At 43.4% G+C, this 22574-nt stretch overlaps 1 protein-coding gene across 1 annotated transcript in view; it reads left to right on the top strand.

Moving 5' to 3' along the window:
- Positions 1-22311, top strand: part of LOC311287869 (mitogen-activated protein kinase kinase kinase 11) — a 41766-nt gene extending 19455 nt beyond the window's left edge. The window contains exons 3-11 of the mRNA XM_084404976.1: positions 2406-2586; positions 5721-5869; positions 6085-6260; positions 11963-12206; positions 15048-15155; positions 16012-16153; positions 16237-16340; positions 16592-17068; positions 17476-22311. Coding sequence (XP_084261102.1) covers positions 2406-2586; positions 5721-5869; positions 6085-6260; positions 11963-12206; positions 15048-15155; positions 16012-16153; positions 16237-16340; positions 16592-17068; positions 17476-18059 — 2165 coding nt within the window. The 3' untranslated portion in view covers positions 18060-22311. The remainder of the gene's footprint in view (positions 1-2405; positions 2587-5720; positions 5870-6084; positions 6261-11962; positions 12207-15047; positions 15156-16011; positions 16154-16236; positions 16341-16591; positions 17069-17475) is intronic.
- Positions 22312-22574: the final 263 nt, after the last annotated feature.

Raw genomic sequence — 22574 nt, 5'->3', positions numbered from 1 at the left:
GAGGGAGGGAGGGAGCGAGTGAGTGAGGGAGCGAGTGAGTGAGGGAGCGAGTGAGTGAGGGAGGGAGGGAGGGAGCGAGGGAGGGAGGGAGCGAGTGTGCATGTGAGTGAGTGAGCGAGGGAGCGTGTGTGAGTGAGTGTGTGTGAGTGAGTGAGTGAGTGAGTGAGTGAGGGAGCGTGCGAGTGAGTGAGTGAGTGAGGGAGTGAGTGAGGGAGTGAGTGAGTGAGTGAGTGAGTGAGTGAGTGAGGGAGCGAGTGTGCGAGTGAGTGAGTGAGTGAGGGAGTGAGGGAGTGAGTGAGTGAGTGAGTGAGTGAGGGAGCGAGTGTGCGAGTGAGTGAGTGAGTGAGGGAGCGAGTGAGTGAGTGAGTGAGTGAGTGAGTGAGTGAGTGAGGGAGCGAGTGTGCGAGTGAGTGAGTGAGTGAGTGAGTGAGTGAGTGAGTGAGTGAGTGAGTGAGGGAGTGAGGGAGTGAGTGAGTGAGGGAGCGAGTGTACGAGTGAGTGAGTGAGGGACCGAGTGAGTGAGTGAGTGAGTTAGGGAGCGAGTGTGCGAGTGAGTGAGTGAGGGAGTGAGTGTGCGAGTGAGTGAGTGTGCGAGTGAGTGAGTGAGTGAGTGAGTGTACGAGTGAGTGAGTGAGGGAGTGAGTGAGTGAGTGAGTGAGTGAGGGAGCGAGTGTGCGAGTGTGCGAGTGAGTGAGTGAGTGAGTGAGTGAGTGAGTGAGTGAGTGAGTGAGTGAGTGAGTGAGTGAGTGAGTGAGTGAGTGAGGGAGCGAGTGTGCGAGTGAGTGAGGGAGCGAGTGAGTGAGTGAGTGAGTGAGTGAGTGAGGGAGCGAGTGTGCGAGTGAGTGAGGGAGCGAGTGTGCGAGTGAGTGTGCGAGTGAGTGAGTGAGTGAGTGAGGGAGTGAGTGAGTGAGTGAGGGAGCGAGTGTGCGAGTGAGTGAGTGAGGGAGCGAGTGTGCGAGTGAGTGAGTGAGGGAGCGAGTGAGTGAGGGAGCGAGTGTGCATGTGAGTGAGTGAGCGAGGGAGCGAGTGTGCGAGTGAGTGTGTGTGAGTGAGTGTGTGAGTGAGTGAGGGAGTGAGTGAGTGAGTGAGTGAGGGAGCGAGTGTACGAGTGAGTGAGTGAGGGAGTGAGTGAGGGAGCGAGGGAGTGAGGGAGTGAGTGAGGGAGCGAGTGAGTGAGTGAGTGAGGGAGCGAGTGTGCGAGTGAGTGAGTGAGTGTGTGTGAGTGAGTGTGTGAGTGAGTGTGTGTGAGTGAGTGAGGGAGTGAGTGAGGGAGTGAGTGAGGGAGTGAGTGAGGGAGTGAGTGAGGGAGTGAGTGAGTGAGGGAGTGAGCGAGTGAGTGAGGGAGTGAGCGAGTGAGGGAGCGAGTGAGTGAGGGAGTGAGTGAGGGAGTGAGTGAGGGAGCGAGTGAGTGAGTGAGTGAGGGAGCGAGTGTGCGAGTGAGTGAGTGAGGGAGCGAGTGTGCGAGTGAGTGAGTGAGGGAGCGAGTGTGCATGTGAGTGAGTGAGCGAGGGAGCGAGTGTGCGAGTGAGTGTGTGAGTGAGTGTGTGAGTGAGGGAGTGAGGGAGTGAGTGAGTGAGGGAGGGAGTGAGTGAGGGAGGGAGTGAGTGAGGGAGTGAGTGAGGGAGTGAGCGAGTGAGCGAGGGAGCGAGTGAGTGTGCAAGTGAGTGTGCGAGTGAGTGAGTGAGGGAGTGAGTGAGGGAGCGAGTGAGTGAGTGAGGGAGCGAGTGTGCGAGTGAGTGAGTGAGGGAGCGAGTGAGTGAGGGAGCGAGTGAGTGAGTGAGGGAGCGAGTGTGCATGTGAGTGAGTGAGCGAGGGAGCGAGTGTGCGAGTGAGTGTGAGTGTGTGAGTGAGTGAGTGTGTGAGTGAGTGTGTGAGTGAGTGTGTGTGTGAGTGAGTGTGTGAGTGTGAGGGAGTGAGTGAGGGAGTGAGGGAGTGAGGGAGTGAGTGAGCGAGTGAGCGAGTGAGTGAGTGAGCGAGTGAGCGAGGGAGCGAGGGAGCGAGTGAGTGTGCGAGTGAGTGAGGGAGCGAGCCAGTGTGTGAGTGAGTGAGTGAGTGAGTGAGTGAGTGAGCGAGTGAGTGAGTGAGTGAGTGAGTGAGGGAGCGAGTGTGCGAGTGAGGGAGCGAGGGAGCGAGTGTGCGAGTGAGTGAGCGAGTGTGTGTGTGTGAGTGAGGGAGCGAGTGTGCGAGTGAGTGAGGGAGCGAGCCAGTGTGTGAGTGAGTGTGCGAGCGAGTGAGTGAGTGAGGGAGTGAGGGAGTGAGGGAGCGAGCATGCAAGTGAGCGTGTGTTTGTGTGAGTGAGTTAGTGTGCGTATTCTATCAAAATAGAATCAGGTGTATTTCTGATGTCTAACTTATGCTCTCTCTCTCTCTCTCTCTCTCTCTCTCTCTCTCTCTCTCTCTCTCAGTTCTGCTGGCTGAGCCTGTAGAGAATGGCAGCATTGAGGGCAAAACCCTGAAGATCACAGATTTCGGTCTGGCGAGAGAGTGGCACAAGACCACTAAGATGAGCACGGCGGGCACGTACGCCTGGATGGCCCCCGAGGTCATCAAGTCCTCCACGTTCTCCAAGGGCAGCGACGTCTGGAGGTGAGAGAGAGAGAGAGAGAGAGAGAGAGAGAGAGAGAGAGACAGACACGGAAACTCGACCGCTTAATCACACGTGACATTAGAAACCGTGTCGACTGCTCTTCAAGAATTACCGGTTAACCCTGTGTTTCCCAACCGATTTTCAGTCACGGCACCTTTGAGAACCTGTGGCACCCTACACTAGGGATGGGCGATATGGACTTAAAACTATATCACAATATTTTCTGGTATTTACTGTGATAACGATATCACTGACGATATAAATATAGTACCATTCACCACTGTTTTTGGCTACAAGTGATGCATGCATTCTGGAGAGAAACACAAACACTGATCTAAAGTGAAGCATCATCAGATAGGCTCCTATAATATACCAATTACACACAATAATAAATAAAACAGTAAAGATCCAAATACCAGCCCTTGCAGAAATGGACAAGTTGCAATATTACGCTTCTTCTGTAAAAGTGCAGATCATGTTTAAATAGTGCAACTATACTGAAAAGCAATCACACAATAATAATTCTAATCAATTACAAGTTTGAAATGTAAAAAAACTAACAAAAATACTGATAAGATTCAGAGTTCCAGATTGTTTAGCGACGAGCCCGTTTAGCGACGAGCCCGTTTAGCGACGAGCTCGTTTAGCGACGAGCCCGTTTAGCGACGAACTCGTTTAGCGATGAACCCGTTTAGCGACGAGCTCGTTTAGCGATGAACCCGTTTAGCGACGAGCTCGTTTAGCGACGAGCCCGTTTAGCGACGAACTCGTTAGCGACGAGCCCGTTTAGCGACGAACTCGTTTAGCGACGGGCCCGTTTAGCGACGAACTCGTTCGTTTAGCGACGAGCTCGTTTAGCGATGAGCTCCTCCTCAGTTCCGCCAGTTTCTCTACACGCGAGATATGAATGCGTCCCGAACAGAAACACGTCATCAACAAGGCTTCATCGTTATTATCACGGGAAGACTAATTCTCATATCGCGAACGATAATATATCGCCCGTCCCTACGCTACACTATACTCGATACTACTGTGATATGATACCTTGAAATGTAGCGATTTTAAGTAGCAGCGTGAATAGGCATACTGTCTCATATAGATATCTTTAATATTTAAAAAATTGTCCATCCATTAAAAGTCTAGGAAATCATTAATTTCTTCTAAAGAGATCCCTTTATATGATGACAGGTTTTAATTAAGGCTTTTGTTCATATATAGACATTGCTCAATTACCATAATTGCACAAGTTTTTATAAGTTTGTAATATATTTTATAATTTCAGCTAATCTCCAAATTCATATTTTAAATACTTGGCATCTTTTTATGAATATAGGCCAGTATCGCTGATACCAATACTGCTACTGATGTCTTCAATTATTATTATTATTATTATTATTATTATTATTATTATCAATTTTAAACATTCATTTTTGCCATTCAACATTACAATATAATTGAAAGCTATCAATTTTAAACATTGTTATTTTGTACAAATTTTTGCAATTTTAAAATGTTTGAAGGAGTTTTTACACGACTCTCCGATTGGGAAACGCTGAGATCATATGATCTCGTGATCGAGAGCTAAAGAAGAATCTCTGAAGGAACAGGAGATGATGTTGACTGTCATATCCCCAGTGCTGCAGGAGTGCTTTTAAAATATTAAAATATTTGAATATTCATTAAGACCAGTGTTGTGTGTAACTTATTACAAGTAACTTGAGTCACGTAATCACAATAATTTTTCACGTAACTTGTAAAGTAACGCATAACTTTTAAAATTTACAACAAAATATCTGACTTACTTTTTAAAATAAGTTACTTTGTTTTCCCATTTATTGACTGACAGCTGTCCTGTCCTCATGTTGAGATGAATCGAAGTGCAGAGGTGTGTGTGTGTGTGTGTGTTTCTAAAAATTTCAACAACAACAAACGTAACGTAACGCATTACTTTGATAAAAAAGTAACTAAGTAACGCAGTTAGTTACTTTTTAAGGGAGTAACACAATATTGTACTGCATTGCTCTTCAAAGTAACTCTCCCCAACACTGATTCTGACAGTAGTTTGTTCCACTGTTGGTTAGAGTAGGCGAATGATGTCTGAGGTTACAGGTGTTAGCGTTAGCATTCACTGGTTAATGGTTTTAGACAATTACAGTAACTTTTTAAGACTGATTGAGAAAGCATTTCTTAAATGTTCTCTGTCACCTTCTCAAAGCTGAGGACTGTCTGTAAATCACTTCAGATGGTCTGGAAGAAGCTTGTTTCCCGCTAATAAGCTTAACAAGCTTAAAACCAGTTAAACCCTCCCGACAGCCTCGCTGTGCTTTAAAGCGCTCGGATCTGTGTGTTAAAGCCTTGAGGAGCGAGAAGCTCTGGTGTTTGTGTGTGTGTCTGTATATGCTGTAATTAGACGACTATATAAAACTGCTGTGGGCGTCTCTCTCTCTCTCTCTCTCTCTCTCTCTCTCTCTCTCTCTCTCTCTCTCCCTCTATCTATCTATCTATATCTCTCGCTCTCTCTCTCTCGCTCTCTCTCTCTCGCTCTCTCTCTCTCGCTCTCTCTCTCGCTCTCTCTCTCGCTCTATCTATCTCTCTTTCTCTCCCTCCCTCTCTCTCTCTCTCCCTCTCTCCCTCTATCTATCTATATCTCTCTCTCTCGCTCTCTCTCTCTCGCTCTCTCTCGCTCTCTCTCTCTCGCTCTCTCTCGCTCTCTCTCTCTCGCTCTCTCTCTCGCTCTCTCTCTCGCTCTCTCTCTCGCTCTATCTATCTCTCTCTCTCTCTCGCTCTATCTATCTCTCTCTCTCTCTCTCTCTCTCTCTCTCTCTCTCTCTCTCTCTCCCTCTATCTATATCTCTCTCTCTCCCTCCCTCTCTCTCTCTCTCCCCCTCTCTCTCTCTCTCCCCCTCCCTCTCTCTCTCTCTCTCCCTCCCTCTCTCGCTCTCTCCCTCCCTCCCTCTCTCTCTCTCTCCCCCCCTCTCTCTCTCTCTCCCCTCTCTCTCTCTCTCCCCCCTTCTCTCTCTCTCTCTCTCTCCCTCCCTCTCTCTCTCTCTCCCCCCCTCTCTCTCTCTCTCCCCTCTCTCTCTCTCTCCCCCCTTCTCTCTCTCTCTCTCTCTCTCTCTCTCTTTCTCTTCAGTTATGGTGTGTTATTATGGGAGCTTCTGACCGGTGAGGTCCCGTACCGAGGGATTGATGGTCTGGCTGTGGCTTATGGAGTCGCTGTAAACAAACTGACGCTTCCGATCCCCTCCACCTGTCCTGAACCCTTCGCCATGCTCATGTCCGGTGGGTCCATCCATCCATCCATCGATACACACATCAACATTCAATAACATAAATTATTTGTAACTTCTTATCAGTAGAGTATCTGATACGGCCTGAAAAACCTTCAAGCTTTTAAAGTGATTTAAGTCTTTGTCAAACCAACAACAAAGTCTGTCTTGACTACCTTTGCCAGTGAAGTTTCATTAAACGCTGTTGTGTGTGTGTGTGTGTGTCAGAGTGCTGGGACCAGGACCCGCACCGGCGGCCCAGTTTCAGCTCTATCCTGGAGCAGCTGACGGCTCTGGAGGAGCAGGTTAAGGAGGAGATGCCTCAGGACTCCTTCCATTCCCTCCAGGAGGACTGGAAGCTGGAGATCCAGGACATGTTCGATGAGCTGCGGGCTAAAGAGAAGGTGCGCTGGTGCATCATGGGATAGATTAGACCTGTTAAACCTGATCACTGCTCTCCGCGTTCATGTTTTAATGGTCAATCACTCACATGCACTCACAAATTGTCTTTAAAAAATGTAAAAATTAAATTCACTATGGTTTTACATTATTATCAATGGCATTTCATAGACTTTTTCTAAGGGACCCAAAATCGTTTTAAAATGAGATAACACAAGCTTTAAAATAAGCTAAGACAGCTCAAAATCAAAATGAAAACTGACATCCTATGTCTTATTTTTATTCATTTTCATGTCATTTTCATTTAAGAACCAAGATTCTCACAGTCTTGGAAAACCTGGATATATACAGTGCTATGCATAAGTTTAGGCAACCATGCTAAAGTTGACTAAAAAGAGGAATAAAAAATCATATTTTGCAAATTTAACTTAATGCCTTATTTTAAAAAATTAGGAAAAATCCAACCTTTAAGGACACCAATTTTCTTTGTGAATGAATAATGTATCGTAAATAAATAAATGTTCTTCCTTAAAATACAGGGTGCATAAGTTTGGACACCCCTATGTTAAATTCCCATAGAGGCAGGCAGATTTGTATTTTTAAAGGCCAGTTACTTCATGGATCCAGGATACTATGCATCCTGATAAAGTTCCCTTGGCCTTTGGAATTAAAATAGCCCCACATCATCACATAGCCTTCACTATACCTAGAGATTGGCATGATTTTATTTCAGTTAGCCTAAAAGCTAGTTTGATTTGCATTGAGAGATGATCTTATGGAAAGTACTCCATGCCAATCTCTAGGTATGGTGAAGGCTATGTGATGATGTGGGGCTATTTTAATTCCAAAGGCCAAGGGAACTTTATCAGGATGCATAGTATCCTAAAAAAAAAAAAAAAAAAAATACTTAAAAATAAAAATCTGCCTGCCTCTATGGGAATTTAACATAGTGGTGCCCAAACTTATGCACCCTGTTTTTTAAGGAAGAACATTTATTTATTTACGATACATTATTCATTCACAAAGAAAATTGGTGTCCTTAAAGGTTGGATTTTTCCTAATTTTTTAAAATAAGGCATTAAGTTAAATTTGCAAAATATGATTTTTTATTCCTCTTTTTAGTCAACTTTAGCATGGTTGCCTAAACTTATGCATAGCACTGTAAGTGAATTTTAAAAGTGGGATTTCAAGACCTGGAAAGTCATGGAAGATAATGACATCTTAAGTCATGGATGTATCGACAGTGAATATACATTTTTCTTGTTATGTCGAGCTCTAAAATATTTTATTGAGTAGAAAAAAACAAAACAAAAAACAGTATCCCATAAATGCAAACAAGTGTAAAAGTCAAATAAAGTAATTATTAAAACCTAAAGGCAAGGCAAGTTTATTTATATAGCACATTTCATACACAATGGTAATTCAAAGTGCTTTACATAGAAGAAGAATTAAAATAATCAAAAGAAATAAGAATAATTAAAACAGTTTAGGATAAAAAGGAATTAAAGTACAGTGTAATCAGTCGGACGAACAGTGGCACAGTGCTCATTCAGTAAATGCACAGCTAAACAGAAGTGTTTTGAGTCTGGATGTGAAACAGAAGTGTTTTGAGTCTGGATGTGAAACAGAAGTGTTTTGAGTCTGGATGTGAAACAGAAGTGTTCTGAGTCTGGATTTGAAACAGAAGTGTTTTGAGTCTGGATGTGAAACAGAAGTGTTTTGAGTCTGGATGTGAAACAGAAGTGTTTTGAGTCTGGATGTGAAACAGAAGTGTTTTGAGTCTGGATGTGAAACAGAAGTGTTTTGAGTCTGGATTGAAACAGAAGTGTTTTGAGTCTGGATTGAAACAGAAGTGTTTTGAGTCTGGATGTGAAACAGAAGTGTTTTGAGTCTGGATGTGAAACAAGTGTGTTTTGAGTCTGGATGCGAAACAGAAGTGTTTTGAGTCTGGATGCGAAACAGAAGTGTTTTGAGTCTGGATTTGAAACAAGTGTGTTCTGAGTCTGGATGTGAAACAGAAGTGTTTTGAGTCTGGATGCGAAACAGAAGTGTTTTGAGTCTGGATGTGAAACAGAAGTGTTTTGAGTCTGGATGCGAAACAAGTGTGTTCTGAGTCTGGATTTGAAACAGAAGTGTTTTGAGTCTGAATGTGAAACAGAAGTGTTTTGAGTCTGGATGTGAAACAAGTGTGTTTTGAGTCTGGATGTGAAACAGAAGTGTTTTGAGTCTGGATGCGAAACAGAAGTGTTTTGAGTCTGGATGTGAAACAGAAGTGTTTTGAGTCTGGATGCGAAACAGAAGTGTTTTGAGTCTGGATGTGAAACAGAAGTGTTTTGAGTCTGGATGTGAAACAGAAGTGTTTTGAGTCTGGATGTGAAACAGAAGTGTTTTGAGTCTGGATGTGAAACAGAAGTGTTTTGAGTCTGGATGTGAAACAAGTGTTTTGAGTCTGGATGTGAAACAGAAGTGTTTTGAGTCTGGATTGAAACAGAAGTGTTTTGAGTCTGGATTGAAACAGAAGTGTTTTGAGTCTGGATGTGAAACAAGTGTGTTTTGAGTCTGGATGCGAAACAGAAGTGTTTTGAGTCTGGATGCGAAACAGAAGTGTTTTGAGTCTGGATTTGAAACAAGTGTGTTCTGAGTCTGGATGTGAAACAGAAGTGTTTTGAGTCTGGATGCGAAACAGAAGTGTTTTGAGTCTGGATGTGAAACAGAAGTGTTTTGAGTCTGGATGCGAAACAAGTGTGTTCTGAGTCTGGATTTGAAACAGAAGTGTTTTGAGTCTGAATGTGAAACAGAAGTGTTTTGAGTCTGGATGTGAAACAAGTGTGTTTTGAGTCTGGATGTGAAACAGAAGTGTTTTGAGTCTGGATGCGAAACAGAAGTGTTTTGAGTCTGGATGTGAAACAAGTGTGTTTTGAGTCTGGATGTGAAACAAGTGTGTTCTGAGTCTGGATGTGAAACAAGTGTGTTTTGAGTCTGGATGTGAAACAAGTGTGTTTTGAGTCTGGATGTGAAACAGAAGTGTTTTGAGTCTGGATGCGAAACAGAAGTGTTTTGAGTCTGGATGCGAAACAGAAGTGTTTTGAGTCTGGATGCGAAACAGAAGTGTTTTGAGTCTGGATGCGAAACAGAAGTGTTCTGAGTCTGGATGCGAAACAGAAGTGTTTTGAGTCTGGATGCGAAACAGAAGTGTTTTGAGTCTGGATGCGAAACAGAAGTGTTTTGAGTCTGGATTTGAAACAGAAGTGTTTTGAGTCTGAATGTGAAACAGAAGTGTTTTGAGTCTGGATGTGAAACAAGTGTGTTTTGAGTCTGGATGTGAAACAGAAGTGTTTTGAGTCTGGATGCGAAACAGAAGTGTTTTGAGTCTGGATGTGAAACAAGTGTGTTTTGAGTCTGGATGTGAAACAAGTGTGTTCTGAGTCTGGATGTGAAACAAGTGTGTTTTGAGTCTGGATGTGAAACAAGTGTGTTTTGAGTCTGGATGTGAAACAGAAGTGTTTTGAGTCTGGATGCGAAACAGAAGTGTTTTGAGTCTGGATGCGAAACAGAAGTGTTTTGAGTCTGGATGCGAAACAGAAGTGTTTTGAGTCTGGATGCGAAACAGAAGTGTTCTGAGTCTGGATGCGAAACAGAAGTGTTTTGAGTCTGGATGCGAAACAGAAGTGTTTTGAGTCTGGATGCGAAACAGAAGTGTTTTGAGTCTGGATGCGAAACAGAAGTGTTTTGAGTCTGGATGCGAAACAGAAGTGTTTTGAGTCTGGATGCGAAACAGAAGTGTTTTGAGTCTGGATTTGAAACAAGTGTGTTCTGAGTCTGGATGTGAAACAGAAGTGTTTTGAGTCTGGATGCGAAACAGAAGTGTTTTGAGTCTGGATGTGAAACAGAAGTGTTTTGAGTCTGGATGCGAAACAAGTGTGTTCTGAGTCTGGATTTGAAACAGAAGTGTTTTGAGTCTGAATGTGAAACAGAAGTGTTTTGAGTCTGGATGTGAAACAAGTGTGTTTTGAGTCTGGATGTGAAACAGAAGTGTTTTGAGTCTGGATGCGAAACAGAAGTGTTTTGAGTCTGGATGTGAAACAAGTGTGTTTTGAGTCTGGATGTGAAACAAGTGTGTTCTGAGTCTGGATGTGAAACAAGTGTGTTTTGAGTCTGGATGTGAAACAAGTGTGTTTTGAGTCTGGATGTGAAACAGAAGTGTTTTGAGTCTGGATGCGAAACAGAAGTGTTTTGAGTGCGAAACAGAAGTGTTTTGAGTCTGGATGCGAAACAGAAGTGTTTTGAGTCTGGATGCGAAACAGAAGTGTTCTGAGTCTGGATGCGAAACAGAAGTGTTTTGAGTCTGGATGCGAAACAGAAGTGTTTTGAGTCTGGATGCGAAACAGAAGTGTTTTGAGTCTGGATGTGAAACAAGTGTGTTCTGAGTCTGGATGTGAAACAAGTGTGTTTTGAGTCTGGATGTGAAACAGAAGTGTTTTGAGTCTGGATGCGAAACAGAAGTGTTTTGAGTCTGGATGTGAAACAAGTGTGTTCTGAGTCTGGATGTGAAACAAGTGTGTTTTGAGTCTGGATGTGAAACAAGTGTGTTTTGAGTCTGGATGTGAAACAGAAGTGTTTTGAGTCTGGATGCGAAACAGAAGTGTTTTGAGTCTGGATGCGAAACAGAAGTGTTTTGAGTCTGGATGTGAAACAGAAGTGTTTTGAGTCTGGATGTGAAACAGAAGTGTTTTGAGTTTTGATTTTAGTTTTAGCAATTTAGTTTTTTTGCCATTTTTATTAGTTTTTTTTTAACAGTCTTAATTTAGTTTTAATTTAGTTTATTTACTTTTAATTAATTTAGTACTTTATTTCAGTTGATGTTTATTTTATTTTAAAGTAATGAATGTTTTTTATGGTCGTAGTTTAAATAAAGGGGTGGTTGATTATGATTGGACTTTTCTAACTTTAGTTAGTGTGTGATGTTGCTGTTTGAGCAGAAACAACATCTGCAAAGTTACAACACTCAAAGTTCAAAGCAAAGGGAGAGATTTGCTTTTACAGAAATCGTTTTTAAGGACTACAACAAACGGCTGGTAGAGACTACAATGAGCTTCTTCACGAGTTAGTGACATCACCAATCCTAAAATTTACATAAACCCCGCCCCCTGAACACGATTTATAGATTATCAAGACAGAATATGCTAATCGATGACTAGAAGATAACTACACAAACTACATAAACTCACCAACTAACCCATTCAGAAATGTTGTCACTTCTTGAGTCTCTCCATCTTTGTCTGACTTCGGTTTGAACATAAAAGGCTACGTTTTTGTAAGTGTTCAATATGTGTGTGAGGTAATTGAAGCTGCAAACCCACACCAGCTCTTGAAGCTCCGCCCCTCTGTGCCGGGAGCAGCAGCTCATTTGCATTTAAAGGGACACACACAAAAACTGCGCGTTTTTGCTCACCCTCAAAAAGTGACAATTTTAACATGCATCTGTGGGGTATTTCGAGCTGAAACTTCACACACACACTCTGGGGACATCAGAGCCTTATTTTACAGCTTGTGAAAAGGGCATTACCCCACCGCTTTAACTATAATAACCCTGCTTCAAATATTGAGCAGTTCGGACAATGAACCTTCAACCCCAAACATTCCGAAATATCATGATGTGCTTGTTGCACGTGTAAACACGTGTGTGTGTGTGTGTGTGTGTGTGTAGGAGCTGCGCTGTCGTGAGGAGGAGCTGAAGCGTGCAGCTCTGGAACAGAAGTCTCACGAGGAGTTCCTCCGTCAGCGAGAGCAACAGTTGGCCCAGTGGGAGCAGGACGTGTTCGAGCGAGAGCTTTCCCTGCTCATCCTGCACCTCAACCACAACCAGAAGCCCAACGTCAAGAAGCGCAAGGGGACCTTCAAGAAGCACAAGCTGAAGGTGAAGAACGGAGAGAAGATCAGCATGCCACAGGGTGAGGCCTTCACCACACACACACACACACACACGGAGTAGCGCTGCACGATTAATCACAGTTTACATGTAATCGCCCTTTTTGGCTGATCGCGATTATGAAATCGGCATGCTGAGATGATTGTTTATGTGCAGCTTGTCAGTGACGTACGGCTCAGTAAACGCGTCTCACTCTGAGTTTGAGTCGCTTATAACGTGCATTTGAAAAAGCAACACGTGTCGAACATCTTTCCAGACATGAGAAGCATTTATGAACCTCTTGTCCAACAAAAGACGACATTTAATAACATGCTTTTCCCCCAAACTCACTTCATGAGGACAGCTGAGCTCCTCCTGTGAGATGATGAGCTTCTGACACAGAATACGGCAGTCATGTGTTTATTACTCATGATTAATCAAAGCATTTCAGTCTTCTGTTTATTCAGAGACAGCGACAGGGGTTTCCTGGAGTGATGTGTTCACGTCACACACGATGCTTGTTGTCTCGTTTTAAAGCTCATAAGAATAAACTAGATTTTCACATTTAATGGAGAAGTGTGAGCCGTGTTTGCCCATTCAGAAGCCACCACACTGATGCCAGGTGTTGAAGGAGGTTTTCCTGGGATATCGAGTAACAATAGTTTTTAGTGCGTCGCTACAGTCAACATTATTCACACACCAGATATCATGTGTGATATTGTTTCACTAGTGTGATCAGGACACTATAGTTCATTTATGTGAGTGTGGAGAGAAAGCTAAAGTAAACTGAGACATATTATACCCAAACATTCTTCATACAGTTGTAACAATCGGCCTAATCGGTAGCATTACAAGAATAAAATTGGGGTCAGATTAAACTGTGAGAGGTTTTGAAGTGTTTTAAAAGATGAGACGACAACAGAAATAAAGTGAATAAATGAAGTGTATTTACAATTTCTACCAGGAACTTAAAACAACACAATACAACAAAGAAGCCTTAGGCTGTTAAAAGCATAGTCCATTGGCTCCATACCATAAAACAGTCCTTAAGAGTCCTTGCGTGCTGTAAGTCCCAATGTGTAAGTGTCCAACGGTGTATACAATCCAACTGTAGTGATAATCCAATGAAAGTGATGTGGTTTGCTGGAATGGTAAGTCCTTAAAAGCAACTCCTCGATCCAGCTTTGGTCCTCTTGACAGAGACCCCATTTGTTTGCCATGCTGCTTCCTTTATGCTGGCTATTTCCTGTTACCTGTCATGTGATTGCTCACATGACAGGCAGCCCCATAATCATTTAAAGACATACACACATAAAACAGATAAGAGGAATAAAATGGACTAAAATGACTAAGACAACATGTAAACCTATTAAAACTCTAATATACATCAAATCATTATAATATATAGAGTGGTTAAAACATGTGTCATATGTGACAGTGTCACACAGTGACTACCAGTAACATTTGGGAGCAGAAATGATTCGGACACTTTGAGCTGATCATGTTTTGCTGAAGTGTGTTTTCTTTAATTGCTAATGCTCTTTTTACACACAGACTGAACACAATGAAGCATTGCTTGGTGATTGGTTGAGCTAAACTGGTATTATCTAATTGTGTAGTTAAATTTAACAGCTGACAGATATTCAACATAATTCATGTGTGAGACAGTCTAACAGAAGGACGGACAAAACCAGTCAAATATCAACTGAGTTCTGCTCATATTTTAGTACCAGTTTTCTAAACTATAGCGAATAAACTGTGATCATGTGAGAAATGTTGAAGGTGTCTGAATACACTTTAGTTTGACAGAATGTGGTTGAGAGGCTGTTCTGGATTATTTTAGTACATTATGCAGTTTCTAGGATGTTCAGGATTTTTATTATATGATTTCACGCTGCGTCTAGGATGCTAACAGACATAATCTGTTGTAATCAGTGTATTTAAGATGTTATTATAAGCAAATGGCACTCTCAGAGATTATTACAGTCTTTATTTAAGATATTAATGAGGTGCAATCACACAGTAATGAGGTGTTATGACACTAGAATGGAAAAATAACAAGTTAACATGTAACAGCAGAACACAGAAAACACACACACGTTTCTGCACATCGTTAGTAATAATTAACCATGTTGTTCTAACGGTGGTTTCTCTGTTCAGACGAGATGCACAGGTGAATAGGGGGAAATTAACTACTAATATTACCTTACTTTTCCACTTGATTAATCACAGTACATTAAGACAATTGCTTTGGATTACAAGTTTTCTGAAATGTTGTTTAAATATGCTAATTAAATAAGTAAATATGCACTAATTTGCATACATTTCCAGAAGATTAATATGAACACTGGATAAAGTCGAGTTCAAAATTCTTGTTTGATTTTGTTGTCACATTAGAGTCAAAGGTTTTTATAGAAGGGTTTTTTAATTTCTCCTTTTATCACTCCATAAATCAGAAAACACTGTACAAAAAAACACATTTTCTCCATGGTTTTAGGAATAAAATGATATAAAAATCAGGTTGAATGATATATGAACAAACCCCTCAGTGAAAACCTTCAGAATATAGATGTGAATAAAACTGTAAGTTTTGGTGTATGTAAGTGTTACAGAAGTGGAGAAAATTTTATTTATTGATATGTATTGTAATTGAAATCTGCGGATGCAAACAGATAAAGTGTAATAAATAAACACTGAAATGTGAATATTGGATGTTTTCTTTCCACTAGTCTGAAGGAAGACAAGTTATGGACGCAGTACATCGATGAGAAAACTAAAACCCTGTTTTTGTGTGTAGTGTCTCTCAGTAGTTTTCGTGACGAGTGTTGAATGTACATGTTGGCCGTGATCTCGCTGTAAACATCGCTTGTTTTCCTCGCTGTAGATTTCATCCATAAGATCACGGTCCAGGCGTCTCCGGGCTTGGAGAAGAGACGTAACTCTCCAGATCTGGGCTCTCCGTCCATCGGCCCGCGCTTCCGAGCGATACAACGTGAGTGTGTGCAGAGATATATATATATATATATCATCCCTCCATCTCTCCTTCTACATGACCTGTACATGACCTCGGTTTAGTTTAACTAACCTATAAAAGACCTTACAGTGCTTACTTACGGCTTGGTGAACTTACAACAAGATCTAATCATTACTTGTGTTCTTATACAAACTATTGTTAGCTATATTTAGTCACTGTCGGGTGGAAACCTCGTATCGCCATACTTGTATTTATTTATTTATTTATTTTTCATAAATCTTAGTCTAGCTTTTGTCATCAGTGCTGCTTTAAATAGCCTGTTCAAAGCACTTCATCTTTTATAACATGAGATTTCGGCCACATATAGCTACAGTGAACTTTGACCTTCTAATGACGGATGAAAGCGTGCATGTCCAACAATGGCTGATCAAAAACCTTGATTTTATAAAAATGTTAATAATATTATGACACATGCAAGTCTCTGACCACTTTATTTTATAGCAATAGCAACTTTATTTATAACACAAGTTGACCGATGTGCTTTACGAAGAAGAGAAAAGAGCATCACATATAATGACATTGTCACTGATCAAAAGCTCTTGAAAACAGATGTTTTGAGTTGTCCTTTAAATGCCTGTAGAGTTAATCACAGTCTTAACTAAATCTCAGTGTGAGATGTAAACGGTCATGAAGCTGTTCTCTGATCTTCTGCTCTTCAGTTTCATAGATGAGAGAGATCGAGTTCAGTTTAGACTTCATAAGATCAGTTTTCCATCGGCGTGAACATGCGTTTGTGTGGTTCTTCAGAATCAGTGTCACCACAAGGCGGCGCTGTTGTTTTCTCATATGTGAGTGTGTTCTGTGTGTGTCCCAGTGAGTCCCAGTGAGAGTAAGTGGAGTTCGCTCTGGCCACTGGAGTCTCTTCCTCTCAAGCAAACCAACGGCGAGAGGAGATTCACTCCACATCTGAGCCCGAAGAGCCCCAAGAGCCCGAAGGTCCTCCGACTCGAGAACAGGTGAGGGTTTTCTCAAAGCGTTTGTGTGCAAAATGGATGAAGTCAAGTGGTCTGATGTGTGTGTGTGTGTGTGTGTGTGTCAGTCTGTCGATGAGAGCCAAACTCCTGGACATGGACAGTAATGAGAATGACGAATCTAAAGCTGATTTCGAGGAGTACAGACCCGTCACACCATCCAGCCACAACGGTAAAACACAAACACACACACACACACACACACACACCAGTGCTGCTCATGTAGTGAAACATCTTAAAGTTATGTTAAATGTTTCTTGATCATCATATTAGAGTGTGAAGGATCATGTGACACTGAAGGCTGGAGTAATGATGCTGAAAATTCAGCTTTGATCACAGGAATAAATCGTACTTTACTGTATATCTTTTGACTGGTAGTGTGTATATATATCTCTCATATGTGTGTGTGTGTGTGTGTGTCAGAGGGTTCAGAGAGTGAGGAAGGGGGTTCGTCCCCCTGTGGTTCCCCGAAGCCGGATCCCCGGGGTGTGGCGAAGAACACACACCGCTCTCTGCTCAGCAGCGCCGCCCTGCTGGCGTCCGTCGCTCTGGGTCGCTGCCTCGAGGCCCAGCACCCCCCGATTCCCCCGCCACGGGCCTCGTCCCGGACGCACCTGCCCGCGCCCGAGCCGGAGCCGGAGCCGGAGCCCGTGGGGGATCTGATCACCTTCAGCACAGACTCTCTGCCCCGGGGATTCCTGGACTCACTGAAGCCTCCCGAGACCAAGCCGCTGATGCTGACCCCGCCGCCACCAAACCCCCGGGACCGGGACCGGGACCGCAGGACGCAGGACAGCACCGGAGACTGGACGGCTCATGCTAACGGGGACACCGGGGTCTCGTATCAGAGCGGCGAGCGCAGGAGGAGGGCGAGTCACGGACTGCACTCCTCACAGCTGGGTAACCCTAACCCTATCCCTAACCCCTTCAGAAACTCAGCTCTTCATAACTATTGGCCAATCGGCTGTCTAGAAATCCCATCAGCATTAGCCGTTTAAAAAACATCAGAGGACTTGCATTAAACAGAAACATTTAATGCAAATATTAAACTACTGTTATTACTATTAAAAGATGCCATTTTTTAAGTAATTACAAATATTTTGAAATATTTCAATATTGAAATATGAACAGCCCAAACTGATGTTACTAGTGCAAGAATTAGAATACAGTAAAACTAAGCCGTGCAGTTGATGCTGTGAATGTGGCGTCATTGGTTCAAATGATGTTACATTTACATTTGTGCGTTTATCAGAAGCTTTCATCCGAGCACTGCTGAACTGTGACTGATTCACCTCTCTCTTTATTAGTGTTGGATCTTCCGTTGTGTCAAGACACGTTTGAGGCAGAGGACAAGTCTCCGATGCCGTTCGCCCTGTACCCGGACCCCCGTTTGTGGAGCCCCAAAACCCGTCGTCTGGAGGTCAACATCGTGCCTCGCCCCCGCCCGTCCCCGAACCGGCCCCGCATCGACCCGTGGAGCTTCATATCGGCCGGTGCCGTGGACCGAGCCGGCGTTCGGAAGCCCGCCAGCAGTCCCACTAGCCCTCGCCTGGGGTTCCGGCCCTCGCCCAACAACCCCTTCACGAACTGTGACCCCTTCCCCTCGCCGGACTGTGACCCCTTCAATCTGAAGGTGGACCCTTCCATGAACTCGGACCACGGGTCGACCTTTGACCCCTTCTCCACCCCCTTCCCGACCTCGCGCTCGGCGCCCTGCTCAACCAACGGCAGCCCGAATCTGTCCCTGCGGGTCGCCCCGCTGAACCCGGCCGACTCCCCGCTCATAGACCTGGGCTGGGCTCGGCCGGTGGAGGAGCGGGTCCACCCTCGCAGGAGCCTCGGCCTCAGCCCGTTCCGGTCCCCGGCGCTGCCCAGAGACGACCGCTTCTGAACCCTGGCCCGTGAACAGGGCTGCACCATACGTCCAGATTAAACTGACATCGCGATACTGCTCAAAAACAGTGGGAACATTCCCAATCCAAACTCACCAACAAAATCACCTGCTCATTCTAGAGTTATTTCCCAAAATATAGCTATTCAAGATCCGGGCCGGATCTGGTACATGTGGACTCAACACGGTCCAGATGTGGGCCGGATCTGGTTCATGTGGATTCATCACGGTCCAGATGTGGGCCGGATCTGGTACATGTGGATTCAACACGGTCCAGATGTGGGCCGGATCTGGTACATGTGGACTCACCACGGTCCAGATGTGGGCCGGATCTGGTTCATGTGGATTCATCACGGTCCAGATGTGGGCCGGATCTGGTACATGTGGACTCAACACGGTCCAGATGTGGGCCGGATCTGGTACATGTGGACTCACCACGGTCCAGATGTGGGCCGGATCTGGTACATGTGGATTCAACACGGTCCAGATGTGGGCCGGATCTGGTACATGTGGACTCAACACGGTCCAGATGTGGGCCGGATCTGGTACATGTGGATTCAACACGGTCCAGATGTGGGCCGGATCTGGTACATGTGGATTCAACACGGTCCAGATGTGGGCCGGATCTGGTACATGTGGACTCACCACTCAAAATCTCCTGCGCATTCTAGAGTTATTTCCAAAATATAGCTATTCAAGCCCAGACAGCAACATGGTGCCGGCCCAGATCCGGTCCACATCCGGTCCACATCTGATCCACGTCCGGTCCACGTCCGGTCCACGTCCGGTCCACGTGGATTCAACTAGAGATGCACCAAAATTTTGGCCGATACTGATAACCGATAATTCTTTATATTTGAAAGCCGATAACCGATATATTGGCTGATGAATCTAAATCCAAGTTCTGAGAGCTTGATTACTAAAACAAAATCCATGTCCAAAACACACTATTATAATGTTCTCATGATAATTGTCTGTAGTCTATAGCCGCTTTCCGACCAAGTAGTTACAGGAACTTAGTTCTAGGAACTGTCCACTTCTAAACAGTTCTAAGAACTACTCTCCCCCAAACTCGGTTTTGCTGTTTGCGTTCGCACTGGCCAAGTGGCCATAGGAACTGGTAGGAGGGGTAAGGGAGTGACGCAGGCACGGTGACTTTTATTTTGACGGCGCGACGGACCTTTATTTTGGCGGCGCTGAGAACGCCAGAGCAAACAATGCTCGTATTCTCTGTGTTTATTAGTTAGCGATCTGTCTAACAGTACTGTTTAATATCTTATTAGATAGAACTGTAATAGAAAGTAGACAGTATATGAAAAAAAGGGTTATTAGCCTATGCCGTTTGGTTGATGTGTGCTCCAGTGTTGCTAGCTGGGCAGATAAACATAATCATGTTTGGCTTGGTCCCCTCAAAGTTGCATTGGATTTTCTCTTCAGCATAAAGGTTTAGAGGCCCATCTATCACTGTTTTCCATGTTTGCATAGTTCGTTTATGGAGTAAATATATAGGCTATAATCTGTGTTTACATTCTAGCTGTTTTAAAAATGGCGGGTGCTGGTGTTCCGCGTGCGTTCGGTCAATCAGCGTACACTAACGTCACGGATAGTTCCTATAGTGCTGGTTTAGACCCTACTCTGAAGTAGGACCCAAATTAGTTCCTACAAATGGAGTTCCTAGAACTAAAATCGTTCCTAGTTCCTGCGGTGCGAACACGCCGACATCCGGGTACTTTAGCCAATAGTTCTAGGAACTGTGAAAAGGTTCCTCCGGTCGGAAAGCGGCTTATATGACAGATATGTTGTACTTAACAGTATTTTCCTTTTTTTTTAAGTGATTTCGATCATATTTCACGTAATTCAAAGCCATCATGTTGAACAGTGCGCATCTGAAGAGTCTGAGGGAAATAACACATTATTCATCAGCTTTAATATATCGGCCACATGTTTTCATTGGGCTGATAACGATAACATTAAAATGAACAGATATCGGCCGATACCGATATATCGTGCATCCCTAGACTTTCTAAATATCACTATATATATATATATCACAGAAAGAGTAAATATTGCGATGTCAGTGTTTTCCAGGGTTGGGCAGCCCTAATCCATGCTAACTCTGGGAAGTGAAACCACAGGAGATTCCCATGTAATCTGGGAAAGGAAGAGCGTTGAGTGTCGGGAGTCTCAGAACCTCATGTTTTCCTCTCGGATGGGTTGATCCGCTTTAAGGCCCCGATATAATCAGGGCCACGTTCTCTATCGCTCTTTCTAACGGGGGAAAAGAACGAAATACTTGAGCAACTCGGACCTCGACGAACTGAAGAGAAAAAATGGCAAAGAAGGCGGAGCCTCAAAGCCACACCCACCTATTGCATCATCACCACTGACCAATTACAATTCAAAGGTGTTTCTCAGAAAGTTCCCGAAACAAACTCCAGACTTACTTTGTTTTGTCCTGATTTGGTTTAAACTCACGCTAATTAATGTTTCGGCTTGAAGTATACGGGGTCTTCGCGGTCTAATATTCAGAGTCTCTGCAGTCAAACTCATGATGTCAGCCCAGGTTTATCACGGCGATAGTGTGCGGGAGAATCCATTACACATCCACGCATGTGCCAAAGAAAGTGTCCGTGATTTCACACGAGCAGAGAAGAGAAATGTGTGTTTAGCCGCGTCGAGAAACGCTCTGCGACCTCTGACCTCGCTGGTGGTGTTTGGGCAGGAGAAGTGGACTAGACTTAGCTTTATTATTTAAAGTGGAAATGAAGCAGTCGGTCAAGTTTACATTATTTAGTGAACTGATTTCCACTTGACCTGGGAAACACACAGGTGGACTGTAGCAGGAGAGCGAACCCAAACATGCCTCAAACCTGCTCTCTCTCTCTCGCTTTATCGACCTGCTGTTCCTCTAGTGTTGATCCGCAGTGTCTCTCTGTCTCCCCCTGCTGGAGGCTCTTCATCACCGCAGTCATTCCCTCGGGAGCTTCAGCTGTCTCTCTTCCTCATCTGCGCTTCCAGTCTCTCCAGTCTTCATGCTCCTCTAACTCAAGAATTTTATTTCTCAAGCATTTTGATTTATTTTTAATGACAGATCACTTCTCATAAGCAATATGCAAAGGATTTAAGATCGAGAGAGAATTCTGAGTTTACGTCTTGCAATTGAGATTTTTTTGTTTTCACCATGAAATAATACATAAAAAGGTGATTGCAACTTTTTATCTGATAATTCTATAGATTTCTCACAGTTGCGAGCTTGTTTCACAATTAGTTATTAACTCATAATTCTGAGTTACATCTCGAAAGCTGAACTTTTTTTTTTTTTTTTTTTTTTTTTTTTTTTTCCTTTCTTCCTCGGAGTCGCAAGTTAAAAACTCATCATTTTGAGATTGCGGTTTCCCAACTGTATTATCAAAGACATGAACGTTGCGTTTGATTCCGATCTGAAGTTGAGAGGTTTCTCTCCGAATATATTATAATAATAACAGTGATTATCTTTTTATTTTTCTACCAAGCTTCCATAGATGTGGGCTTCTCCTGCTCGAGTCCAGACACACCACAGCTCAGGTCGAGCAGATCGTTTCTCCTCGCGTGCGCGCGTGTGTGTGTGTGTGAAGATAATCGGCTCGACAATCACGCTTCTGCTCGTCATGCGATCGAGAGTCGTACTGTATGAAGCTGAATCAATAAAGTTTTGAAGCTATTAATATTTATTACTGAGGCCTTTAACACACTGGATTGAGACACAGTCCACCTTAGGATGCTTTATTACGAGCTATTTTAGGAGATATTCTGCTTTTGTTCTTCACTGGAGTTAAGGGTGCTGCAAAGGGACAAATCTGGTTTACTGAAACAGAAGAAGAGACGTGTCTTAACTCTTCTTCCTCTGTCTTTCTTTTATCCTCGTTGTGTTTGAGAACGAGCTCGAGACTCGGACTCTCAGATCCTCCACTACCTGCCGTCTGAGGAAGCCTTCAGGCGATGATGACTCTTTTATTTGAAGCTTATTGCGATATATTGCATATTTGTGAAGCCCTTATAACGCGCGTGTGTGTGTGTGTGTGTGTGTGTGTGTGTCTTTCAATGGGCTGGTCCTAATCACTCCATTTGTTTGTGTGTGTCTTAAAGAACGTCTGAATGTGTATGTTGCTCATTGTAAAGGGTTTTAACCTGTGGAACTTTTCAATTTAAATAAAAAAAGAGAAAAAGACTGAAAAAAGGAGCAAGACCAAATAAAGTTTAACAAGACTCTAAACCTGCTTACGTTTGTCTGTTCAAATCTCCAATCTACTGCAGTTATTTCTCTTAAAATCACTGTAAATATTCATATGAAACACGCCCTGCTCATTCTTAAAGAAAAATAGCATTTTAACATTATTTTCATTATTTTATATGGCTGTACATTACAAATCTGGTAATGTTTTACTGTAATATGAAAGATATAGGTTATATTTAAATTGTTAAAAAAGTCAACCTCTTTTGAAAATGTTAAGTATAATATCTTAATTAAAAACAATT

Source organism: Rutilus rutilus, assembly GCF_951802725.1.
Source record: "Rutilus rutilus genome assembly, chromosome: 3".
Taxonomy (NCBI): Eukaryota; Metazoa; Chordata; class Actinopteri; order Cypriniformes; family Leuciscidae; genus Rutilus; species Rutilus rutilus.
The sequence above is the reverse complement of the archived record's forward strand: the minus strand, read 5'-3'. Positions and strand labels throughout refer to the sequence as shown.